At 46.1% G+C, this 25,885-nt stretch overlaps 1 protein-coding gene across 1 annotated transcript in view; it reads right to left on the minus strand.

The window, feature by feature from the left end:
* Nucleotides 1–25,885, minus strand: part of PTDSS1 (phosphatidylserine synthase 1) — a 67,359-nt gene that overhangs the window by 31,276 nt on the left and 10,198 nt on the right. Inside the window, exons 2-5 of the mRNA NM_001046040.1 lie at nt 21,942–22,033; nt 11,018–11,062; nt 8,218–8,342; nt 1,000–1,158 (exon numbers count right to left, since the gene is read on the minus strand). Coding sequence (NP_001039505.1) covers nt 1,000–1,158; nt 8,218–8,342; nt 11,018–11,062; nt 21,942–22,033 — 421 coding nt within the window. The remainder of the gene's footprint in view (nt 1–999; nt 1,159–8,217; nt 8,343–11,017; nt 11,063–21,941; nt 22,034–25,885) is intronic.

The raw sequence follows: 25,885 nt of genomic DNA on the forward strand, positions 1-25,885 counted from the left end.
CCTCCAGGGCCTCATAAGGGTGAGCTTATTTGTAAATGCAGTCACTGCAGCTGTAATTAGAAAGGTGGGGTCATCCTGGAGGAGGGCGGGCCCCTAACCCAGTATGACTAGTGTCCTCATAGAAGGAACGCCGCATGAAGGCACACGGGGAGAAGGCCATGTGGGGACAAAGGTGCAGATTGAGGTGATCTACAAGCCAAGGAACACCAGAGGCAGCCAGCAAACCACAAGCAGCGAGGAGAAGCCCGGGAAGCGGTGAACCAGGCAGATACCCTGAACTGAGGCTTCCAGCCTCCGGGGCCGTGAAAGGCATGTTAATAGAAGTGACTGTCTAACCAGTACACTTGCTAAGTTACGATCAGGGCAAAGATGGGCCTGTGCACCATCACTGAAGAATAATCATAATCAAGAAATAACTGTGCACACAGCCAAATTCTGTTCCCTGGGAATGATTAAGAATAATACAATAACTGAGCAATAAATGAACCAGTTCTCCGAATGTCACTTCACTAATAGTTTTTCAAGAATATATCTCTTAAATTCAGTAAATGAGACAAACTTTTGATTACTGAGATAGCTGAGCTCTAATGGGAATTCAGTTTCGGCTACAAAGCGGCCTGGATACACTCATACAGTCCCGAACACCACAATTCTATTTATCTCAAACTGGAAACTAGTTAGTGGGTGGAGCGCCTGTTAACTTCTCAGCGGAAGTCCTCATTACCACTGAATTGTGTTGTTTGGGATTTTAACTCCATTCTTTATCTTGATTCCAGTTGTTTCTCTTTAAGACTTGTGAGATAGAGCAGGCCTGAAGCTGACAAGGAGCTTCTCTGTGTGTTTGACAAAGGCTTAAAATATCCCTTGGGATTTAAATAGTTTCATGCCACAGGAGCTGGAGAACGGATTACGTGACTGCTGACTGACGGACTGTCTTCCTCCTACGTACAAACTGCCCACGCTATAGCATCTAGACAGCGGCCCACGCCCCCTTCTTACCTCGGTCAGCTCCCAGGTGATACTGATTGTCCAGCAGAGACCATAACTTCGGATCAGCAGGGCCTTCATGGCCCAGCCCCAAAAATGTCCAAAGGCAAATATATCAAAGTGGCTGATAATCCTCTCCCAGGTGATGACATGACAGTTCACAGCATACTCCTGTTTAAGATAAAACGGAAATAATTAGTAATGCTCTAGAAATCTACTTGCTTCAGGGTCTGGACAATAAAATGAAAACAACTGATGTGATCTTGACAACTAATGTGTGTCCTGCCCAATAAAAAGTTTTAGTAATTGAAGTTGTTTGAGGAAAAATGGACAAGTATTAGAGTTTATACACTAGAATTGCTTTGTTCCGAACTGCAAAAGCTTAAATAAAGTGGGAAACAAAATCATTTTACAAAAGCTTAACCCATCCTAAAGAAATGGCATCAAAGAGCCCATGTCACTTGCCCACAGGGCAACTGTGTTAAAATCAGTAACAAAAACACAGAATCCTAATAAATAAAGAATAAATAGAAACCCAACTGGTTTGGAAATTTAAAAACACACCTCTAAATATCATGGAGTTAAAAAGAACTCATAATAGAAATTTAAAATATACTCAGTATTAAATGATAATGAAAATATTACACATCAAAATGATGAGATACAAGTAAGCAGAAGTTAGAGGAAAATACACACTCTTAAATGTTTTTATTAGAAAAGAAGAAGAGCTGAAATATCCAACTTCAGAAATTAGAAGAAAGCAGAATTACTCCTCTACCCAACAATGTATAATATTGCATAATCTAAATATTTAAACACTATAAAGCTTTCAAGAATTTAGGTTCCATCTCTAATACCTTTTTCTTTTTAATATGTTTTTAAAAACTTTCAAATCAATTTCCTTTTATTTCTGTATTTATTATGAAAGCAGTTATCATATGACAACAATTCTCAGAGAGTTCTACATTTCCCATTTGCTTTTCCCAAATTAATCAGATAGGAAGGAGTAAGATTTCAGTCAGCTGGCAGAGTTCCTGTAAAGTATAACATTTTCAAATTCTAGAAACAATACTCTCTGAAGGAGCAAAAACAGCACTGGGGTTCCCCTCTCTCTCTTCTGAAATCCACTGCCTCAGATTTCTGAAGCTTTCTCAGAACAAATGCACTCTAACTTGCAAAGCTGAAAGGACATTTTTAAAAACTGTATTTTTTTTCTGATATGGGATGATGATGGTAAGTGGAAAATCTAGAAAAAAAGAGGGAAAAAAATCAATAGGGGTAAGTCAAGATAAGGCTTAAAAAAAGCCACAGCACTGCCATGAGATGACAATTCTCCTTCCAGGCTCTGGAGCACGTGCCTGTCACAGGAATCACAGAAGGACAGAGACACCCTGGGCCTAACACAGTTACTCGTTAGGTTAAGGAGGGTTCAAGGCCCGGTCAACTCCCGTTTCCACAGACGCCGTATCCTCCTCTTTACGCTGCAGCGCGCTGCGGAGGGTTAGATAAGAGAGGGCTGAGTCCCATCTTCAGAAGGCTGCTCTGAGGGCAATCATGGGTTGCAGACCACTTCAGAGGCCTTTCTACTCTCCAGGAGAATATTTCTGTGCTTCAACAAAAGGGAAGGTACTCTGAAGGCACCACAAAGAGCTAAGTGTGTCTGCTGGCATATAACTATTATATTATCAAATAGTAGTTAGGAACAAATTTGCCAGCGGTCACATCTGGAAGATCCTGAGGTCGAGGTCCCGGTCGTGAGAGGGACACAAGACGCCACTGTTTAAGGCAGCTAGGGAGCACCCACAGGCACAGCCCTGGAAGCGGGAGGAAGAAGCGTGCAGTGAGGACTCCGAGGGCCGTACAGGGAGGAGGGAGCAGGGGGGAGCACAGAGCCCGCCCTCCCAGCCGACCCACCGCTGGCCTGGACGGCTCCACCTCTCCGCTGTTTGCCCAACGCTAGACCAAACACCAAGTCCTGTTCACTTTACATCCCAATGTGTTTCTTCTTCCAACTCAGTGCCACCGTTCTTTCTTGCTTAGACACCTGCGATAGCTTTCTAAAACTATAAAATGTATAGCTGATACCCTGACCACCCACCTCCAGCTTAAGACTGCAAAGGTTTTAACAGGTCTCTCTGAAATCAGTTCTCTATAAATGAAATGATTTTGCAGATCATAAATCAGACAGTTTTGGGTGTGTGTGTGCTTGGGGGCATGTGTGTGTCTGGGAGCGTGTGCATGTTTGGGAATGTGTGTGTGTTCGGGTGTGTGGCTTTGGGTGTGTGTGTGTGTTTGGGGGTGTGTGCATGTTTGGGGGTTGAGCATGTTTGGGGGTGTGTGAGTGTATGGGAGTGTGTGCTTGGGGGTGTTTGAGGGTGTGTGTTTGGGGGTGTGTGCGTGATTGGGTGTGTGCGTGTGTGTGTGTGTGTGTGTGTGTGTGTTTGGAAGGGCAGCCTTCCCAGTGTGGAAGGATCTTGGGCCTCCTACCCTGCTCTGTTGCTCACTCCTCCCTAGGGAAGCTGGTGACCACGGAAGCAGAAAGAACACGTGTACCCACCCTCTTTAGGGTCCCCTCTTGGGAAATTATTCACATACAGACAGCACAGGCTCCTGTCAGCCCCCTCACCCTTGGAGGAATTTTTGTGAGTTGGGTTCTGCCCTGTGGGAGGAAGCCCGTGGATGTCTGATGGGACAGCGGAGCAGAACCTAATTCGGGACAAGGGATTAGCACTGCCACGTGGCCCGGGTCTAAAGCCATCTGCTCCACTGAGCTTGAACCAGGAAGAAGTCAGCTGATGTTGTACACTCTTCTTTCCCGCATTTTCAAAACCAGACTGGAGATGGGGCATGATGTTCACTGACCCACTAAAGTATCAGTTGAGATCAGGTAGTTCCTCTGCTTATAAACCTTCAGGGTCTCTTAACTACATTCACAAAGTACTCCTACCTCCTGTCCACACCTCCCAGCCTCAGGAACGGCCCTCCTCTGCCTCTCATTCCTTCTTTCCTTTACTCTTAACTCATCCCAGGTCCCCAGTTGGAGACTCCATGAAGACTGATCCTTCTTCCTGAATAATGGCCTCAGGCCCCTATTCTCCCACTTTGCTTGGCTAATTCCCACTCACTTTCTAGTTGTCAGCTTAGACAGCGTCACCAACTCAATGGACAAGAATTTGAGCAAATTCTGGGAGATAGTGCAGGACAGAGGAGCCTGGTGTGCTGCATTCCAGGGGGTCGCAAGAGTAGGACACAACTTAATGACTGAACAACAAGAATAAACATCAGCTCTTACAGAGGCGTTCCTTGACCTCTCAGAGTAGACAAGTTCTAATAGCACCCATATCTTTTTCTTTATCCCACTGCACTGTGTACTGAAATCATTACACTTTCTTGATTCTATGACACATCTTTTTCACATTTAGCATTCTGAGAATTGGGTGAATATTTCAATGTACTGAGCTTCCCTGGTAGCTCAGCTGGTAAAGAATCCACCTGCAATGCAGGAGACACTGGTTCGATTCCTGGGTCAGGAAGATCCCCGGAGAAGGGATAGGCTACCCACTCCAGTATTCTTGGGCTTCCCTGGTGGCTGAGCTGGTAAAGAATCTGCCTGCAATGCAGGAGACCTGGGTTCGATTCTTAGGTTGGGAAGATCCCCTAGAAGGGAACAGCTACCCACTCCAGTATTTTGGCCTGGAGAATTACATGGACTATATAGTCCATGGGGTTGCAAAGAGTTGGATGTGACTGAGGGACTTTCACTTTCAATGTATTACAATGTTTGGTGCCTATTTCACTTTTCTCCTTCCAAGTCATACAAGTGATTGATAGGGCATCATACAATTGATGCTGACCCTATGATCAAGCTGAACATCATAAAAGAGAGACCCCTAGACACTGTGAGGCCCAGTGTGGTACACGGCACTGCCTACGAGCAGCCCTGCCATGGAAACCTGCCTGGAGTCTGGATCCCATCCAGCCTCTACATCTAACTTCCAGTTTAGAGGAAATACAGGGAGACAGAGGGATGCATTAATGATACCCTGGGAATGCAAGCTGCAAAATCCAGAAGTGAGAAGCTCCATGGAATAAACAATATAGTTTCTTTGACAAATAAACACTGATGTTAAACCAAAGCATGGAGGGACTGCAGACTAAGAGATACGAGAGCTGCAACAAAGGCGACATGCGGACCTTGTCTAGATCCTAATTCAAACAAGTCAACCATTAAAAACAAAAGAAGAGAGAAACCTTTATGAGACAACTGGGGAAGAGATGCGAACACTGCATACTGTTAACTTTAAGCAACTAAAAATGGCATTGTGGTTACGTTTTTAAAAATTTATATATTTAAATACTGATGTCTGATAATAAGATGTGTGTGTGTTAGGGGAAGCGAGAGGGTGGGATGAAATAAGATTAGGCATGTGCTGATAAAATTTTTAAAACTTATCAAAGTTATCTTAAACAATTCTCTAAGAAAAACAGCCAGCAATTAATTTGTTTAATTTGCCTTTCTGTAGATTCTAGGCCCCGAGAGGACATGGAATTGGGAGCAGGGGGGTCTTTCCCCTGCTGCTCCAGACGACCCAGTCTATAAAGCTGATGCACTTGAAAGCTTGTCTGAACCTTATACCATATATTTTTGAACAGAATAAATATTTAGAAACATAGCAAACTTTTCAGAAAATTACATAAAAGACTGTCTCTCATAGGATTTCAGTGACTGCCCTCCCAACCCCAAGTTATAATATTAATTTTCAGGGGGAAGGGGTGTCTGCATTTCAACGTGTGGCACCTGCCATGGATGAGAGCCAGGTATCAGGAGTAGGAACCAGTGGTGGCTGAAGGAATGGGGAGGGCAGAAGGCCCAGGGAACCAGGGACTAGAGGCTTCTGTCTTACATAAAGACACTTCTCACCACAAGTCCTAAAAAAGGAATGCGTGTCTCTAGAGCCATAAGGAACAAGTCCTCAGAACTGTACAAGCTTACTTTAAGGAAGTAAAAAGTGACGAGGAATTAGAGATGGAGAAGACTAAGACCAGGCCAGCACCAGCTGGAATTCCAGAAGCTGAAAACTGCCTCTGGCTTTGCTTTGTTTGCTGAGAAAGAATTAGCCGGTCCTTGGAAACCAGATTTTAAATGCCAGTGTCAGCTCTTTGGGGGACTGTAATTATTGACATAACAATAGGATATCCCTGTGATGTTAAGTCGGAGAAGGCAATGGCACCCCACTCTAGTACTCCTGCCTGGAAAATCCCATGGGCGGAGGAGCCTGGTGGGCTGCAGTCCATGGGGTCGAGAAGAGTCGGACATGACTGAGCAACTTCACTTTCACTTTTCACTTTCATGCATTGGAGAAGGAAATGGCAACCCACTCCAGTATTCTTGCCTGGAGAATCCCAGGGATGGGGGAGCCTGGTGGGCTGCCATCTATGGGGTTGAACAGAGTCAGACATGACTGAAGCGACTTAGCAGCAGTAGCAGCAGTGATGTTAAGTTCCTAAGGAAGGTGGATGTCAAAGTGTTATGAGATTTCCTCTCCCCCATCCACTGTGAGAACAAGCCTGCTGCTGCTGCTGCTGCTAAGTCGCATCAGTCGTGTCCGACTCTGTGCGACCCCATAGACGGCAGCCCACCAGGCTCCTCTGTACCTGGGATTCTCCAGGCAAGAACACTGGAGTGGGTTGCCATTTCCTACTCCAATGCACGAAAGTGAAAAGTGAAAGTGAAGTCGCTTAGTCATGTCCAACTCTTAGTGACCCCATAGACTGTAGCCTACCAGGCTCCTCCGTCCATGGGATTCTCCAGGCCAAGAGTGCTGGAGTGGGTGCCATTGCCTTCTCCAGAGAACAAGTGTGACACACCAGCAAATCTACCTGGAAGTTAGTTTATCGTATGACCATTCTGACTCAGGAAACTCGTGGCAGGTAATAACTATAACCTGGCATATCCTTCCCCTAGTCTCTGTTTCATAAGACACCTGGGGGCATCAAACACTCGTTATCGTAACTGTATGTTTAAGGCACTGTCTTAAGGGCAAGTGTAGGTTTTAGACCCAGATGGATCTTAGTTTAAGCTTCTATTTCCTCCTTGGTAAAATGAGGATATGAACATATACACCATATGTAAGGCACTATATATAAAGCACCCAGCTCGGCCTGGCCGAGCAGACAATCCACAATCAACAACTGTTGTCAACCTCACCCTAACTGTTACAATCAGCATCATTAGAAACTGGAAGTCACCCTGTACCTTTCTCTTCCCTTAGAGGAAGAATCTCAAGACAGACTTTGCTCCTTGAGACTTTCAAATAATTTTTGGCCTTCTTATTTTTGTCTTTAACACATCCTTTTATAAAAGTTAAAGATAAAATCTGGAAATACCATTCCAAGAAGGGTCTGACCAATCTCGACTACGCTAGAATGATCACTTTTTCAACTTTTAGCTAACTCCCTCTGTACCGCGTTCCTGCTTGTTAAACAAGGACCCACCTATGGCCTAAATGTCTGTTCTTCTTTTCTGACTGTTGCTAGGTAGTTCTTCAACCTGTACTAAACATCAGGCCTTTTTAAAAATTGAAAAAGGAACAGTATTACAGTATAAAATAATCTCTTCACTAAAAGCCGAAGCCATTAGTCATTTTAGACAAGAACAAAGTTATTTATTGTGGCTTCATAAAAGTAATGAATGAAATGGCTTCCCTCATTACAACTTGGCCCCTTCGTGGCAAGCAGGGGGGAAGGATCGGGGCATCAGGGCTGGAGTCGGGGAGCGGAGGGGCTGCGGGAGACACTGACGGGCTGGGCTGCCACCACTGGAGGACTGGTGCGTGAAGCACCATGCTGGGCCTTCGTCTAGGCCACAGCAAACGTCCAAGGTAAGCATTATGTCACTTTACAAAAGAGGGAACAGGCTGCAGGTCCACAGCCCAAGGCCCCACAGCTTACAAGTGTCAGGGGCAGAGTTCCCACCTATGGCTGATGGTAACGCTCATCTCTTCCTACCACCCACTTTGGGCCAAGAAAGGATTCACATTCCTGGATTGGATCACTCATCGTGGAAACAGGCACCACACCAGCCCACCCAGAGACTGGTGCCGAGGTTATCTACGTAGGAAATGTAGGGAAAATTTCTATGTAGGACCAATTTAAGATATGAAGCCAACATTACCTCCTACACCCAAGGGGTCAACCAGCTTCTCTAACTCACAGCGGACAAGTACGTACCATGACGTCTGCTTCCCTTGTGGCATAGCGAAGGTTTGGGTCTAGCCAGTACATCAAGGATTTAACCTGCTCGAAGTTCAGGAAGAGGAGGAATACCAGGAACAGGAAGTAGAGCACGCTGAGCCCTGCAGGAAACAAGAAACACCCTCAGGTCCAGGAAGGAAGCCGGTGTCAGACGGCATGATGCTTAGTGGCCCCAAGCAGACACTGGTGCTGAAATGTGGGCTGTGGGGACCCCTCACGTGACAAGCTGGCCTTTCCTTTGATGAGAATTTGACACTCGGTCCTCATCTAGAAAGAGATGCTGACACTGGGAGCTGGAGGGGTGGCAGATGACCGGCGAGGGGGTGGATAAGAAGACCCGGGACTCGGGCCAGGACGGCAGGCAGAGGCGATCAGGTGGGTTCCTGGAAAGAGGGTCCATAGCCCGCATGTGGCTAGGAGCTGGCGGAGACGGGAAGGGAGTGAGGCCGCTAGGAAGGGACGGCCAGGGCTCAGGGCTACTGTGAAGACCACAGACTTGACCTGAAGTCAAAGGAGGAGCCCCTGACGGGATCCAAATAGGAAAATGAGGTGACCTGGGGAACATTTCAGGAGATGGCCTCTGGCCACTTGCATGGAGACTGGACTGGAGGCGGGCAAGGAAGGCCTGGCAGATGGCCCGGTTTGGGGTTTGAGGGGTGAGAGGTGGCCCAGGGTCACTCATCCCCCCACTTACACCCCACATTAACCCCTGTGGGCACCATGATATGGTCACACCACATCGTAAGTGGTAGCCTAATAATCGCCCACGTCATTTAAAAAAGAAAGTCAATAGTCTACCATAAGAAGGCAAAAGCCTGCAAAGATATTTTAGAAAGACTTGAGAACCAGCCACCAATGGCTTTGTTACTTTCCCTCTTCTTTTCGAATCTGCTGGGATGAAAATGCTTGTGGAGGACATCTAGACGCTGTGATACAAACGACCTTGGACCACAGCACCCCATCCAAAGTGGGCTGGCACTGGTCCCCAGGGAGCCGCTCCAGAGGAGAGAGTGTCTGTGGCTGGAATGGAATCCTCCGAGACAGCTACAGCGCAGGCTGGTAGACAGGGCCTCTCCTGGTCCTCGGGGCGGGGGGGTTGGCTCAGAGGACACAGCTGACTTGGTCGTGTATCCCAGGGCCCAGGGCGCATGTGTTTTTAGACAAGTCTATAGGATAGCCTTCTTATGTATTATTATGTACTAGCTACTTTTACTGGTACTTTTGACTGCAAATACCTCCCACGACACCTTCTCATTATGACCCTTTTGAAATAATTATTTTGGGATACAAAGAAAGTGTGGACCAGGAGGCCCTGTGTGAACGAGAGTTCACAGTTGGGCTTCAACATCCCCGAAGGCCTGAATATCATATGTAAAACTGTGTGTGTGCCTGTGTGTGTGTGTGTGTGTGTACACTGGGAAAGGGTCTATAGTTCTCATCAGGTTATCAAAGGGTTCCAGGACTCCAGGGAAGCAATAAAATTGTTCATTACCTAGAATGGACCATATGAAATTAGAAAAACTAGATGTAGCCATCTAGCTGAAAATGACTCACAACTTTTAAGTGGCCATATTAAGTCCATGAGCTATAAGTATAATACAACCAGAACTATATAGTAAGAAATGGAAATGAGTCACATACTTACCTGCAAAAAAAAAACCCTCCCGTGGCATCCCCCGGCCCTTCCCAAGCCCCGTAGTCCCACCTACACCCAGCTCTGCCTCTCCTGGTCTGGCCTGCCTCTAGTATCTTCCTGGATCCTTCTCTGCAGGCAGGTTTCTGCTTAAGCACACTTCCTTCGCGCCTCCCATCACCTCCAAGTGAAAGCAGCTACTAGTCAGTGTCGCTTCTTGTGGTTTTAATAAAACTTCCTGCCACTTGGAGACATCTGCTTTGCTCAGATTACTGATTTGTTTCCCAGTGTGCTCGCTACAGCCGCCCTCCCTGCACCCGGCCTCTTCGCCTGCAGGCTCAGGGCCACAGGAGCCACCCACTCGGGACTCGGTGAACACCTGCTGAGCACACGACCGAGACTCACCACTGAATTCAGAGACTTACTTATGATCTCTGAAGGTGAAAAATAAACAGACTTGAGCATAATCTCCATTTTAAGGGTCCCTTCACATAAGGTTGCCCTATCTGAACCTTGAATAACTTTTTTGGATGATTACTTAGGTAAAATGAAGCCAAGCCCCAAAGTTTTGAAGATTAGATTTAAATCCACTTGGGTGGTTTTACTCTTTGGATTAGAAATCAAGTAAATGTCATAAGAGACCCAACATGTATATGCAACGCTCATCACTAAACTGTAGTTCAAATCAGGGCTCTTTGCTAAGACCTCTCCTTTTCTGAGTTCTTTCCCACTTGCGACACCAGGGAGATTGCTGGGGTTTCGGTCCCTCCTGGATGCTGACAAGGCAAACACGCTCATATGATGCACCTGAGCTTCACTAGCGATGAGCCCCGTCAGGAAGAACAAGCCACACGCCCTCACATCAGATCCCGTGCATTAATGGACAGCAGTGTTGGGAGGCTGGGGCGGGGGAGGCCAGGCGGGGAGGGATTGAAACAGTTCACGTGTATAAGAATTTCCGCTGTCACCAGCACTTTATTTTGTAGCAAAGCATTTTAATAAGAAACTGATACCAGCAACACCAAAAAGTAAAAAACTATTAAGTTTTACAGTAGAGCGGTAAGAAAAACTGTTCTAACATACAAGGAAAAAAGATCTGTTGAGAGTAGAATGGATTTTGAAACTGACTAATGTGCAACTCACCAAAGACCATTCGCCACAAGGCCGGATGAGGCCGGGTAAAGGGACCTGCGGAGATAACATTACAAGGTCAGAACAGACTACTTTCAAACCAAGACCAAAATAAAGATAGTGCTGCTGATTTCCACAGAGATAAGGGGTTAAAAAATCCTCTCTACTGTCAAAACTTTTTTCTAGGAAAACTCTGGGAGGTCAAAGTCTAGGTTGAAAGGTTTTATCTACATTGTAACAACTGTCCCCACAATTGTAACAGGCATGAATTACAACAGAGGCTTTTTTTTTTTTTTCCTTAAAGCTTTGTCTTCAGAATCAGATGATAATTTCCCATAGACACAATGACAGTGAGTAGGTCACCAGACCAGCCTTTCACTGCATGCAATACTTACTAGATCTGAACAAGAGATCTCACAGCTTTGTTCTGGACATCCTGTGTGTGTGTGTGAGAGAGAGAGACAGACGGAATCGTGTGTGTGTGTGTGTGTGTGTGTGTGTGAGACAGACAGACAAGACTGTGATGGACGAACAATAAAAGAGAGAAACACTGTGCTTGGAGTGTGTGTGTGTGTGTGTGTGAGAGAGAGAGAGAGACAGACAGACAGACAGACAAGACTGTGATGGACCAACAGTAGAAGAGAGAAACATCGTGCTTGGAGGGTGTGTGTGTGTGAGAGAGAGAGGGAGAGACACACACACACACACACACACACACACACACACACAGACAAGACTGTGACGGACCAACAGTAAAAGAGAGAAACACTGTGTTTGGAGGGTGTGTGTGTGTGTGTGTGTGTGTGAGAGAGAGAGGGAGACACACACACACACACACACAGACACACACAAGACTGTGACGGACCAACAGTAAAAGAGAGAAACACCGTGCTTGGAAAACAAGTGAGATGCGGAGTGACACAGAGCAAACGCTTGGAGCCGGGAACACGCGGGCCTTTGATCATGACTTCTGGTAACAAAACACCTCTCACCAGTTCAGATACACAGATACACATTTCACAAAACAGAAGCCAAAATTTCACAGGATGAAACTTACTACACGTGATATAACGATACGTTGCCTTCTATTTTATCTCATTAAAAAGAAAAAAAAAAAAAGTAATAGAAGATGAATGCAAGTAATCTGGGCCTTGATCCACTAAACTGATTTACCACTAACTGAAGGGTTACAGCTGGCAAATACTGACCACTGTTCTAGAGGGCCCCTGACCTAGTTTGGGGCTGCCCAGGCCTCCCTGCACTTGGAGGATTTCCAGCGGTGTGATCCCTTATCTCCAGGAGAGAGGCCAGAACTTGCGGCCCAGCCTTCTCTATAACCGGGTCTCGATCCTATAGCTGCACCTGTGCCAGGGAACGTCAGAGGCTGGGGACAGTGGAGGGAGGTATGCAGAGCGCTCCTCTCCCCGCTCCATCCCTGTGGTCCTGGCCGCCAGGGACAGTGGTGGGAGGCGGCATCCCTCACGCTGGTGAAGCTGGCGCTGGGGACACCACAGCAGAGGCAGTTCCATTTAGTACGCACTGCAGACGTGACAGTAACACAGACTGTGGTCAAGGCTCACTCATGGACCAGGTCTGGGTGATGGGGCAGCTCAGAAGTTAGCTAGGAGGGGGGGCCTGGCTTCCTGGCCCTCCCAGGATTCCTCCAGCTAGTTAACATCCGAGAACATGCGCTTGCATCAGCAGAGTCAGCTTCTGTTGCTTGTGACCTGGAATCCTCCCTGAAGCAAACACTACATTGTAATTTTTATTCTGTAACTCATTCCAAATGGCCTATTTCTTCTTAAAAAGGCTACACTGAAACACATTCTACCTGCTTTCTTTGGATGAACCAAATTCATATGAGGAATACTGACTCAGATTCTGGGTTTACATGTTGAGAGTTCCGAAATTAAGTTTGTGAGGGACTCTGCTTCATCCCAGTGAATATGGTGTCTGAGTTTTGGATGGCAAGCAGTGAGAGCTCAGATACTGAGCAATTTAATAATAGGTTAATAACTCTGTTTGATTTCTGAGTTCTGACAGCAAAGATTCGGATTGCAAGGGATACCTGTATTCTTTTTAATCAGCTGCTTTTTTTCTCAAAAAAGGCAAAGTGAAACACAGAAACCAGAATCCCCTTCCAGGTAACACAACCTGGTTAACTTTCTTTGCCAATTATTGGAAAATTGATAGTTCCATTTGTCATCTTTTAAGTTAATTTTCTCCTTCAAATGCTCTTCACGGATGCTGGGTAATAGCTTCACTTGTCACCAGGAATGACTTGTCCTTCAGTAGCAGTCTGGCTTGCAAGTGTTACTCCATCCAAACTACTGAATTAACCTTTCAGACAGAACAGGGGACTCCAGCTTTCTCTATGACTTCCTTTTACAAGGTGAAACTCTGAATCTATTATTTGGCTTGCAACAGAATTCCATGCCCAATCGACACTTTGAAACCACAGAGTGTTATTCTCAAGAGCACTCCTGACTCAGTCAGCGGTGCTTTCCTTAACCCTTACTGGGTAGCAGGCCGGAGGGTGAGACACACCACCCTTTAGTCCTCCTGGCAGATGAGGCGAGGACCACCATCGTTCCCTTTCTACAGATAAAGGCATCGGGGCATAAGGAACTCACTTACGGCCACACCTCTCCAGGACTCCACCTTCAGGTCTGGAGAACCCACGGCACTGTTCCATCAACTGTCAGAACTGGGAAAGCTCGGGAGACCGGGGCCGGGAAGGGGGCACAGAGTGAAGGGTCTGAGCCAGGACTGTCTCGGGGCCAGGAAAGGGGCAGAGAGAAACAAGCTAGTGAATGGAGCTTAGCGCTACTACGATGTGGAACCAATAAGATCTGGAAAGATGGGAAGGATGAGAGGGCAGGGAACTGATACAAGACCCCGCACACTGACCAGTAGAAAGGCCTCCAAAGTCATCGTCAGCCTGTGGTTACTCTAAGAGTGGCCTTCTGAAAGCAGAACTCAGCCCTTTCTTCTAGCTAACCCTAAGCAGGACAATTTCAGAGTAAATAAGAGGATAGGGTGGTTGAGCAATGTGGGGTTGATGGGGCCTTAAGTTCTCTCCAACCCAACGTGCAAGTGCTTCAGGTCAAGACTTATGTCTCTCTGTCTGGCTGTCATTCCTGATACAGACATGTCCCAGGGCCTGGAAAGAGAATATCCATCTTACTGCACTGCAGTTTGGTTCTTTAAAGCCTTATCTTGATTTACGGCTATGGAATTTTTCCCTCTTTTCTCCAATATCCCACCTATATACCATAGTATTACATCATAAATGTTTCTCATAAAATACGATTTCTAAAACTGCCCTTTCTGCCTTGCATTTGATCTAAGGAAGACTTCAGAAATCTAATGTGGGGGGTTTCAGAAGAGACAGTGGAGCCCCAAGGAGCTCTGTCCTGAACTGGGTGGGTGGGAACAGACCACCAGGGCCTTTTACCTACAAAAGGTGAGATATAAGGCCAGCCTGGAATGTTAGGTAACCTTTCAGGAGCTAACTTTAAACCCAATCCAGGCCTTATTTCAGTTGTCCCATACCCCCTTACCCCCTCTTCTTTCTAAGAAGAAACTCTGAATGCTTTTGTGTAGTATTTTCAGAAGTAGATGCGAGCAGATTTACTCACACAGTAGTCTCTTCACTATCAGAGACAATAATATTGCTAAAAATACTATTTTGCCTTTTAAAAGATGGAGGATGAGACTGGCGGTTTCCTATAGGATGAGCCTTGATACTTACACTCATTGGTGTTCACACACATTTGGCTCTGCCAATCAAGTCACCTCTAAAACCACACCTCCTACAGCATCCACCTGCCCAGGTGGGCAGAGCCATCCTGGACCATTTACCTCATCCCAATGCCTGCCCACAGATCTCACTCCCCTGCAAACTATTTTCTTGGTGGGCTTCCTCTGCCCAGTATTACAGCCAGGACATGCAGGAGGGGTGGTCCATCTCATGGCGGGGGGCGGGGCGGGGGGGGGGTGGTCGAGGCAGGACTTCTTGTCTATACTTTATTTCTGATTTCGTAAAAGCTGCCTGGAAAAGTCTGGGTCCTCAGTTCAATTATGCAGGAGAGACGGGGCAGGCATCTCAGGGTGGTGATGGAGAAACCAGTGCTGGTTTGATTTACGAAGGTGGTTTTCGCACAAGACACATTATGAAAAACTACATGTTTTACTTTCTTATCAGTCCCTATGACTGGAATACCTCCTTTTTAATCAGATATTAAGAGCCAGTTTGATTTCAAAAGAAAACAGAAACCAAATGTCTTTGCCACCGGAGAGCACGCATTTAAAACACTTCCTCGGAAATCAAAACATAAGATCACAGCCTGAATTGCCAGCAACCTATGGTCACATCCGCGAACATCTGAGCTCCACGAACCAACCCGAGGGAGAGAGAATCCTTTTAACCCAAGTCAGAAGCTGCCTCTCCAGCAGCGGGAGGACTGTGCCTGGGAACCTCACAGTCTGCCTCTTCTCTTTATTATCTCGTTTTCAGCTTTATCGGGTGTAATTGACAAAGGAAATTGCAAGATATTTGATTAGTACTAGTTGAAAGTTTAAATTCCTCCAGGAAAAACCCAGAAAAGGCGAAAAAAAAAGATCTCTCAGCAAATTTCAAACCTAAGAAAGAATTTTTCTATCAAAAAAAAAAAAAAAAAGGCATGGGGCAGGAGACAGAGAATGGGGGGAAATTACACCATTTTTTCCTTCTTTTAATTTAGGAGACAATGAATCTTCTGGATTGCCTTCATGCCTCAAGGAGATGTGATTCGCACTATCTATGCTCAGAGAAATCAGGTGAGGACAAATAGAAGGGTAAACTTGGAAAAATCAAGACACCCTACAGATCTCACCCTCTTCAAAATACCCTGAAGAAGAGCTGAACAGTGCTCCTCTTGCAGATGAGCAGAGGACAAGACAGGGCTGATTCTGTGAACTTCTTTCTGGACAGATTCACTACTTCATTCACCAGGTATCTGTTGAGAAGACCACAGTGGGCTGGGCAACGGGGGCCCAGGGTAAGGCTGGGGTGGCTGGGGTTGGGTGGGGTAGAAGGGGAGGAAGCGTGAAGGAGGCCCTCCGAAGCTGGAAAGGCACACGGGAGTCGCCTGCTGAAAGAAATCTCGCAGCCAGATGGAGATGCAGCGGGTTTCTAAATTTCACTCCGGTGACCGTGACGCAGTTATAATTACACTCCAATGACACAGTGGCATAGTTAAAATTACACTTACACAGGAGGGCCAGTTGTGCTAAGGAGGTGGAGGTGGCATTTAAAATATTTTCTTCAAGGGAACCGGAAGAGAGAGAATGGGAGAGAAGGTTTCAGGAAAGAAGCGGGTATAGGTAACAGACCCTCTTCTTTCCGGGTCTCCCCCCACTCCCCACCCCCGCCCCGGGCTCTCTCTCCTTGTGCGTTTATCGGATGCAAGGAAGGAACTCTGGAAGCTACCCCGTCACTCACTCTGTTGACTGTCAAATGAAAAAGTCTGCTTGAGTCTCCTCCACGCCTCCTCCATGTAACCCAGCGGTAAATTCTAAGCTGATGGAGGCAATCCTGGTTCTCTTCCACTCTTCCAGTCATTGGAGATCTACGGGAGATCTATGAATGTGCCTGGGAGGTCCTCCAACCATGGTAAATGCCTGTCCTCAGGTCGGCCTGGAGCAGAGGTGGCGTGGGGCCTAAGCCTAACTGAAGTGGGGGTGGGGGGCGGGGCACGTGCACTGCAGGCTTTCTAGAAAAGGCCTCTTCACTCTAAGATGCAGGGGAAGACAGGGCCCCTCTGTGGCTGGACACCGCCCACGGCTGCACGCCAGCAGGGCCGCAGCTGTCCCAAGGCCACGAGACAGGTAGAGAACCTGGGTCTTCACATGCCACCGAGCTGCTCAATTAGACAACCCTGAACCACTCTCTCTCGGAACCTCTCGTGGATGTGAGAAAGCAAACGTTTTATTTATTCTTTAAGCCACTTTGAAAGAGATCTCCTATTATTTGTGGCCAAAAGCATACCAGCTGTTATAGACCTTATGGAGAAAGTCAAGGGTCTTTGTCATCTGGACTCTGTTCCAGAAGAACCACAGGGCCCCCTCCTGTAGGAGCGGACCAGTCCTAGTACACAGAGAGCGTACGTGAACGTGATCACACACACAAGACATAAGGAGACGAGCAAAGGCAGGCTGATGTGTAAACATTTAGGGCAACCTTTACTAGGTCAAGGAGAAATGCACGCGAATCTGCCAAAACAGAGCCATTCTGGGAATGCCATCCACTGTGGGCACTTCCCCAAAACTGCCTTTCAAGGAGAAGGCAGACGCTGGGCTCTGTTCCTCCCATTCATTCCAATACTTAATTCGAGAATTTGCATCAAGTGTGGGGAAAGTGGAAGACAAGGTGGCAAGACTGGAATGGGAAGAGGCGTGTCCATCCCACTCAGAGAACCATCCGCCCAGCAGAATGGCTCCTGCAAAGGCTGGCGTCTGAATGCCAGCTGGGGGAGAGGGATAGTCACATACCCAGGGAACCCTTTCCAGGGGGCCGGCCAGGCCCCAGCCCCATCAACTCCATGCCACCCCCTGATTCAAAAAAAAAAATATTCAAGGACAGCATTCTTTAATGTGGAAACTTATGGTTTTACTACTGATCTGATGTAGAGTAACTGGCTCTTTAGAGAACAAGGCAGACAATAGTGGGCTCGCTCAGTACACGCGGCTGCGAGACAGTCCCTCCAAGCACAGCTTTCCCGACATCCTAACCCTTCCTGCACAGAATGCTGAAGGTCTCTGTCCTTTTTGTGGGCGAAGGGTCTGATCACCAGAGGAGGAAAGGCACAGCCTCCCCACTGCGGATGTGGAGTCCAGGCATCCCAGACACAGGCCAACAGAGGTCCTGAGACTGCACTCCTGGGAGAAAGAAGAGCCAGAGACTGGCAGAGAGAAGGAGAAACAGAGAGAGAGACACACACAGGAGACAGAGACGAGGCACCTCACGATGGGCCTCGCATGAGACAAGACCAGGGCTCTGCTGAGCACAGGACCGTGCAGGGCTGGGCCCTAACCCCAGGCAGGCGGCAGCGGCTGAGGGTGGTCCAGGAGTGACTGGCAGGCCTTGGGATCAGGCATAAACCAAGCAGGACTCTGCGGGTCCTCCCTGCTTTTCATGTTATCACAAAGTCAGGGGAGCCAGGGAAAGCATGAAAACAAACAGCCTTTATCTTTCCAAAAGGGAAAACAAAAGCCCAGTCCCACCAGGAGAGACTGAGCCAGTTATGTGGACATTGAAGATGACAAGTCTTCACCAGGGAAAAGAGGAGAAATCAGCAGAAATCATGCGAAATGTCACATCCGACAGATGCAATCCCCACCGTTCAGGGCTTTGGAGACCTTAAAAAAAGCACCACAGCCCCAGTGCCTGCTGGAGTGCCCCAGCAGGAAAGGCTGTAAAATCTCAGCTATGGAGGGCTGAGTCTGGGAATCCCTAAACTTCCAGTACGGCTCTTAGAATTAGCAAGCCTAAATTAAAAAAAAAAAAAAAGCAGAACAGAAACCTGCGAAGCTGCGAAAAAACAGGCAAGAATTAACACCCAGCCAAGGAAAACAGGAGGCTGGAAGAACAGACACATCTCTGGATTGATTAGTTTCCTAAGCACATACTGGGTTCTCATTGACTGATTTAAAATAAAAATTAGAAGAAAAAAAAAAAAAAGATGGTCGGGGACAAATGAGACAAGAAACAGGAAGAGAGGGCACAGACCAACAATGGTCCTGGCATCAAGCGATGGCTGGGAAGTAAGCCACTGACCCACACACGACACGGCAGGCAAGGGCTGAGGGAGTGTCAGGAGCCACCAGCTGAACTGTCACCTATTCATCTTCCCTTGGGGCTCAGGCACCCACAGGCCTTGTGTTGGTAGCAAACCCAAGATGCAGTTTACCATCTACTCTGGGCTACATTCTTAGGCCACCTGTGTTAAGACCAGGTTCCAGAGCTCAGGGGGACCACCACTGTGTAGAAAATGCTCGATGCCCCAAGTGGCCACTTAAGCTGCATGACAGCACAGCGCCCTTGAAAGAGAGGATGGGCTCCGTGAAGTCCAAGCTGTCCCTAAACCTAAAATCTTGAGATGTTGTGTGCTGGGGCTTGCATGCGTGCTAAGTCGCTTCAGTCGTGTCTGACTCTTTGTGACCCTTTGGACTGCAGCCCACCAGGCTCCTCTGTCCATGGGGATTCTCTGGGCAAGAATATTGATGTGGGTTGCCATGACCTCCTCCAGGGGATCTTCCTGACCCAGGGATCAAATTTGAGTTCAACACTGGGGATGTTTCCTAGAATGTAAATGTCATAGCTGGGCCAATTCCCTTTCATTCCATGACCCCTCTGTATCTTGAGCATCTTCTCGCAAAGAGTCAGACACAACTGAGCAATTTTCACTTTCTCTTTTCTTTCACTTTCACTGTATAGAGTACAGTGGTACAGTGTCCTTATTTCAAGCCCAAGGTGTCCAGAAGCAAGTGTGCAAGCAGCCATGGGATAGCTGGTGCGACTGTGCTTCTCAGGCTTCCTTGGTGGCTCAGATGGTAAAGAATTTACCTATAATGCGGGAAAACCAGGTTCAATCCCTGGGTCAGAAAGATGCCCTGGAGAAGGGTGTGGCAGCGCACTCCAGAATTCCTGCCCAGAGAATTCCATGGACAGAGGAGCCTGGAGAGCTATAGTCCATGGGATCGAAAAGGGTAGACACGACTGAGTGACTAACACTGTACTTTTCAAAGTACTGTATTCTGAGACTAACAATGCTTTATCTTTTGGGTTTGCTTTTTTAAATATATTATTTGAGAAGGATTATAAATCTATTATAGCAATGTACTATGTAGCCGAATGTATTAGTTGGTACCTAACGTTGAATTTATGAACAAACTGGACTACGAATGCACTCTGGAACAGAACTCGTTAGTGTGCAGGGGACTTTCCTGAGTACTGTGATCCATAAGAAGCAAGTATTTGATCTTTGTCCCCTTTCTGGAACCCAGTTCTAAACTCCTGGAATTTCCTAAGTGATAAGAGTCTTTTGTTACGTTAATGAAGTGGCTCAGGAAGGAGGCCAGTGGAGCCAACAAGGTGATTAGAGATAGGAACCCTCAGTCCCACCCGCCCTGACCTCTGGGGATGGGGGAAGGGCTGACGGGCAAATCAATCGCCAATGGCCAAAGATTTAATCAGTCATTACCAACGTGATGGAACTTCCATAGAAACCTAAAAGCATAGAGCTCAGAAAGCTTCTGGGTTGGTGAGCACGTGGAGATCTAGTGGAGATCTGGTGCAAATGGTGCCCCGAGAAAGCATGGAAGGGGCTCCTCCCTTCCCAAGGAGCACCTCTGCATCTAGCTGTCGGTTAATATTCTCAGTCATCTAGTGAGTAAACTGGTCTCCTGAGCTGTTCTAGCAAATTAATCAAACCCAAAGAGGAGGTCACGGGAACCTCTGATCTACAGCCATTTGGTCAGAAGCACAGGGGATACCCTGGACTTGTGCCTGGCATCTCAGTGGGGGCAGGAGCAGCCTGGTGAGACTTAACCTGTGGAATCCAATCTATCCCCAGGCAGACAGTGTCGCACTGAGCAGAGCTGCACGACGCCCAGCTGGTGTTCAGCAATGCTCAGTCCGCCACCACCCCTCCATGCCCACACACGCGATGGAACTGGTACTGGAATCCTATCACCAGGGTGCAGCTCCAGGTAGCATCAGTAATGTTCATAATGAGCTCTGTATATTACAGATTATACTCTACTGAATAGATGGGAGGATGGAGAAGAAGCACATCTTTAATCATCATATTTAAAACCTGAGCAGGGCCCATGGAGCACAACTTGCAAAAAAAGACTGCAACAGTTACAAAATACCCTAAATGTTTAAGAAACAAGATACAAAAAGTGAATATTTTAAAAATCACCTGCAGAGAATAAGTAAAGAATATTCCAGGGAGAAAGTACTAGAGCAGAATGCTGCTGCTGCTAAGTCGCTTCAGTCGTGTCCAACTCTGTGCGACCCCATAGACGGCAGCTCACCAGGCTCCCCCGTCCCTGGGATTCTCCAGGCAAGAACACTGGAGTGGGTTGCCATTTCCTTCTCCAAGGCATGAAAGTGAAAAGTGAAAGTGAAGTTGCTCAGTCGTGTCCGACTCTTAGCGACCCCATGGACTGCAGCCTACCAGGCTCCGCCATCCATGGGATTTTCCAGGCAAGAGTACTGGAGGGGGGTGCCATTGCCTTCTCCACTAAAGCAGAATGAGAAAAAATAATATAACTTGTTAGGGACCATTCAGAGGAAAGGGGTGAATCTTAAGTGTGGCAGAATACCAAATTAGTTTTTCAACCAAGGCTTTTGCCTCACGCCATAACACTGAAAGGGGAAAATTTCACAGTAATCATTTAACCTGATAATGAAAATTCATATCCCAGCAAAGTTTCCAGTTAAAGACAGCAAGTTATTTAAGCAATATTCATTAAAGCACTGACCCCAGCCTTAGCAAAAAGGAGTAAATGAGCAGTAACTGTGTATTTTACAACTTGGCTGATAATACCAAAAATAGTAACAAGAACAACAGTTGACATTCACTGAGTGCTTATGTTTGTCAGCCACTGTTCAGAGTATTTTACGGTATTAATTCAGTTTACTCTTACTGCTGTACTTCTCTCTGCTTCAGACAGAAATGTTTTAAAGAGGGACAGAGGAGACAGAGCTAGGAATGGCAGAATGGGCAGTCTGCCTCCAGAGCCTGTTCCCCTAGTCACCACGCAACATTCAGATTCTTTTTTTTATTCCACCCTCCAGTTTCATTTTCTATTTGACATGCATCTCAAAAATACCAACAAGGACACAATGCACAGGAGAAATGTGATAAAGCATTACATCACTTACCATTGGGGAAAGCTAATACACTGATGATAAGAAAGAAGAAAATTACAGACAGGATGCCCCTCCAGATGTTGTCTTCTGGGACAGAGTCATCCCTGAAAACAGAAAAGGAACACTGAGTGTTATTTTTGAATCTACAGTCAGTCTAGAAGGAGTACGAGCTCCATGTTCTAAAAAACTGGGTTTTTTAATCTAAATCGCTAACTTTATTTTGCGGAGCTAAGTCATTACATTCACTAGTTACTATTCACTATGGTATCTCCTAAAATAATACAGCCCTTATAGTAAAGTCCAGTTCTTATGATAAAGGCATCGTCAACCTTACACCCCAACACATGTTCTACTCAGACAAGCATTTGAGAATCATCATTCTTTTACAAAGGGGCTTCCCAAGTGGTTCAGTGATAAAGAATCCACCTGCCAATGCAGGAGACGCAGGAGACACGTGTTCAATCCCTGGATCAGGAAGATCCCCTGGAGAAGGAAATGGCAACTTGCACCAGTATTCTTGCCTGGGAAATCCCACGGACAGAGAAGCCTGGTGGGTTACAGTGCATGGGGTCTCAGAGAGTCGGACATGACTGAGCGCACACACACACACAAAGATGACCTTCACTACAGAGACTGTGGCGGAAAACTGTGCAGGAATCAGAAAGGAAGCATAAGGTTATGAAACCTGCACGCCCCAGAGCCCATGTTCCACAAGAGAAGCCACTGCAATGGGGAAACCCAAGCACCACAGCTAGAGAGTGGCCCTCATTTGTCACAACCAGAGAAAGCCCACAACGGAGACCCAGCACAGCCAAAAATAAAAATTACTTCAAAAAATAAGGAGGAAGGACATGAGGCAATGAGATTATGCAGTCACTTGTCAAATATGGGCAGTTGGCTCCCCAAGGGATGAACAAAACGGGGCAGTGTAACGCCACCAGAAAGCACTAGTAAAAAATGTTAAAGGAAAAGTGAAGAGAAAACAAAAGACCAGATTTAAACTTGTATTTAAATTCTAAATATAAGAACTGTAAAGAAGGAGACAAGCTTCTCCACCCTGCTCCAGCCTGGTCATTCCTCATGTGTTACTGTGTTGAACTCCTCCATAACCCCAGTAAACTGAAATGATTACATCTGTTGGTTTATATGTTATCTGTCTTCTCTGCAGAAAGTAAACTCCTAAAGGCAGGGAATTATTTACACCTGTATCCACAGAGCCTGGGGACACAGTAGGCCCTCAATATATTTCTGGACTGACTATTATGGAAGAAAATTTACTGTTTTACAATGAAGCAAAATTCCCCAAGGGCTTCCCTGGTGGCTCAGTTGTAAAGAATCCACCTGCCAACATAGGAGATACAGGTCCGATTCCTGGGTTGGAAAGATCCCTGGAGAAGGAAATGACAACCCACTCCAGTATTCCTGCCTGGGAAATCCCATGGACAGAAGAGCCTGGTGGGTACAGTACGGGGTTGCAAAAGAGTCTGACATGATTTAGCAACTAAACAACAAAAATCCCTGGAATGCAAATTTTCTTACCATTGATGGTGAAAATTTTAGGTTTTAACAGTTTACATTAATAAAGAAGATTCTAGTAACATATCTGGGGCTCAGAGAAGCAAACAAAAGTAGGAAAACAGAAAAACAACTGGAAGATTTTCTGAAGTATTGACAATTTTCAAGAAGCTTGGGAGAGGGAAGTTCAGTGTTCCAGTTTAGAAAGAAGTAGGATAAGTAAGAGAAAATATGAGAAGAAACACAATGGAAGGACATAGTTTAGAGATGATGAAACTGGTAGCAATACATTTAAAAATGATCAAAGAAACTGGGTTTATCTGGAGGAGGACTGTCTACAGTGAAAGTTTTCAAAAGACAAAGTTAAATTAAGATTGAATGTTACTAAAGGACAAGAGACAGGTCAAAAAGAATCTAGAAGAAAACCAAGTTTGCATAAAAAAGATCTTGAGTATTAAATACACACATGAAAAGGTATGGAATGAAGCAATTATTACCTCATTAAGGACTGAGTCCTGGGTGGTGGTTTAAAAGAGTTAACTTAGATACCAACTCCTGTTTAGGCCGCTAAGTTTCTGTACCCAATGAAACTATTTCCAGACTTACGACAAGACTGAACGTAAGGTTCTGAAATAAGACGTCATACAGGTCTTAAACGTTTCCTAGACCATCACACAGCCAAACAGCACTGAACTAATCCTGGACAAACAACACTTGGTGGTTAAATTCAGAAACCTGATTACAAAACCATTCTTTACAGTCGGATAGACTTCTTCTCCTGGCAAAGTGCAATCTTATTTTAATGGTCATCCTAACAATTACACATTTGCCCAGAGGTTATAAACACAACTTTTAAATGCCAGGCTGATCATCCTAGGGCACTTGCCATGCCCTTTGGCTTATGTAGGGAAGCCCCGTACCCAACTCCCAGGAACATTAGCTTTTACTGAAGAATGGCTACACTCAGCAAGGGTAGGGACACAAGGTCCTCATTCAGACCAAGGCACACTACTGATACTGCTAATGATGACAGTCAGGGTAACAGGTCCTGTCTGTCAAGGATCTACTGCGTGTCAGGCAGTTTCTAAACATTATCTCTAATTGTCACAACCCATCTGCAAAGTGGGCCGTTATCAACCACATCTTACAGATGAGGTAACAGAGGTCACACAGGTTTAGTAACTTTCTCAAGACTGTGGAGCTGACAAGTTGCAGAGCCAGCTTCAAACCAGGCCTGCTAGACTCTGAAGATAGTGATCTTTCCCCTTTGCCAAACTGCCTTAAGAAAACTTACCTGTGACCCTGAATCCCACCTGACTCATCGGAGATGCACAGGGATGGCATACGAGAGGTGGACTGGGCATGCAATCGGTAAGTCACAAAATAAAAGCAAGGCTAAAATGAGTACCTGTGGCCGAGGAAAAGAAGATAGAGCCTCATAACTCATGCCTTATACCAAAATACATTCTAGATGATTCAAACAACTAAAACTAAAAACGAAACAAAATTCTAGAAAAAAAAAATGATGGGAGAACTAAAAAAAAAAACACCTATACACCCCCCCACAAAGACACCACAACCTCAGAGTGGGGAAGGCCTTTCTAAAGCATGATACAAACCCTCGAGGTCAAAACGGAGAAAGCTGACAAATTTGCATGACAAAGAAATCAGTAACAAAGTCCAAGGAAAAGTGATGGGTAAACTTGGAAAAAATATTTGCAACTCATACGAAGGCAAAGGGTTGACTCGCCTAATTACAAAGCTCTCCCCATCAAATCAATTAACAGAAAGAACAACAAATGGACAGAGAAAAACAAATAGAAAAGTGGACAAAGGATGTGAAGAGACACTTCACTGGGCAGAAAAATCCAGCAGCTCTCAGGCAAGTAAAAAAAAAGATGCTCAATTGTGTTCATGGTACTATATGGACACACTGGAGCAATACAGAGAGACCACTTTTATCTACTTTATCCCTGATGGCTCAGATGGTAAAGAACCTGCCTGCAGTGCAGGAGACCCAGGGTCAATCCCTGAGTCAGGGAGATCCCCTGGAGAAGGGAAGCGCAACCCATTCCAGTATTCTTGCCTGGAGAATCCCATGGACAGAGGAGCCTGGTGGGCTTTCAGTCCACGGGGACGCAAAGAGTCGAACACGACTGAGCAACTAACATGACTCTTCCTTACCTTATGGAAAAAGGAAAGAAATTGATAAACAGGTATTCTCACACACTACCTTTATGGGGGGGCATTTGACAACACATTAATTTATAAATGCATATATTCTGTGACTCAGCAACTCCATGTACAAGAATGTATCTCACAGATAATACCCTCATCTATGCAAAAATGACATATGTACAAGGCCGCTCACCATAGCATTGTATGTTTTAGCAAAACAAGGAAACAACTAAAAGAGACGTTAAAAAATTACGGCTCTGGCT

This window comes from Bos taurus, chromosome 14, assembly GCF_002263795.3.
Source record: "Bos taurus isolate L1 Dominette 01449 registration number 42190680 breed Hereford chromosome 14, ARS-UCD2.0, whole genome shotgun sequence".
Classification (NCBI taxonomy): Eukaryota; Metazoa; Chordata; class Mammalia; order Artiodactyla; family Bovidae; genus Bos; species Bos taurus.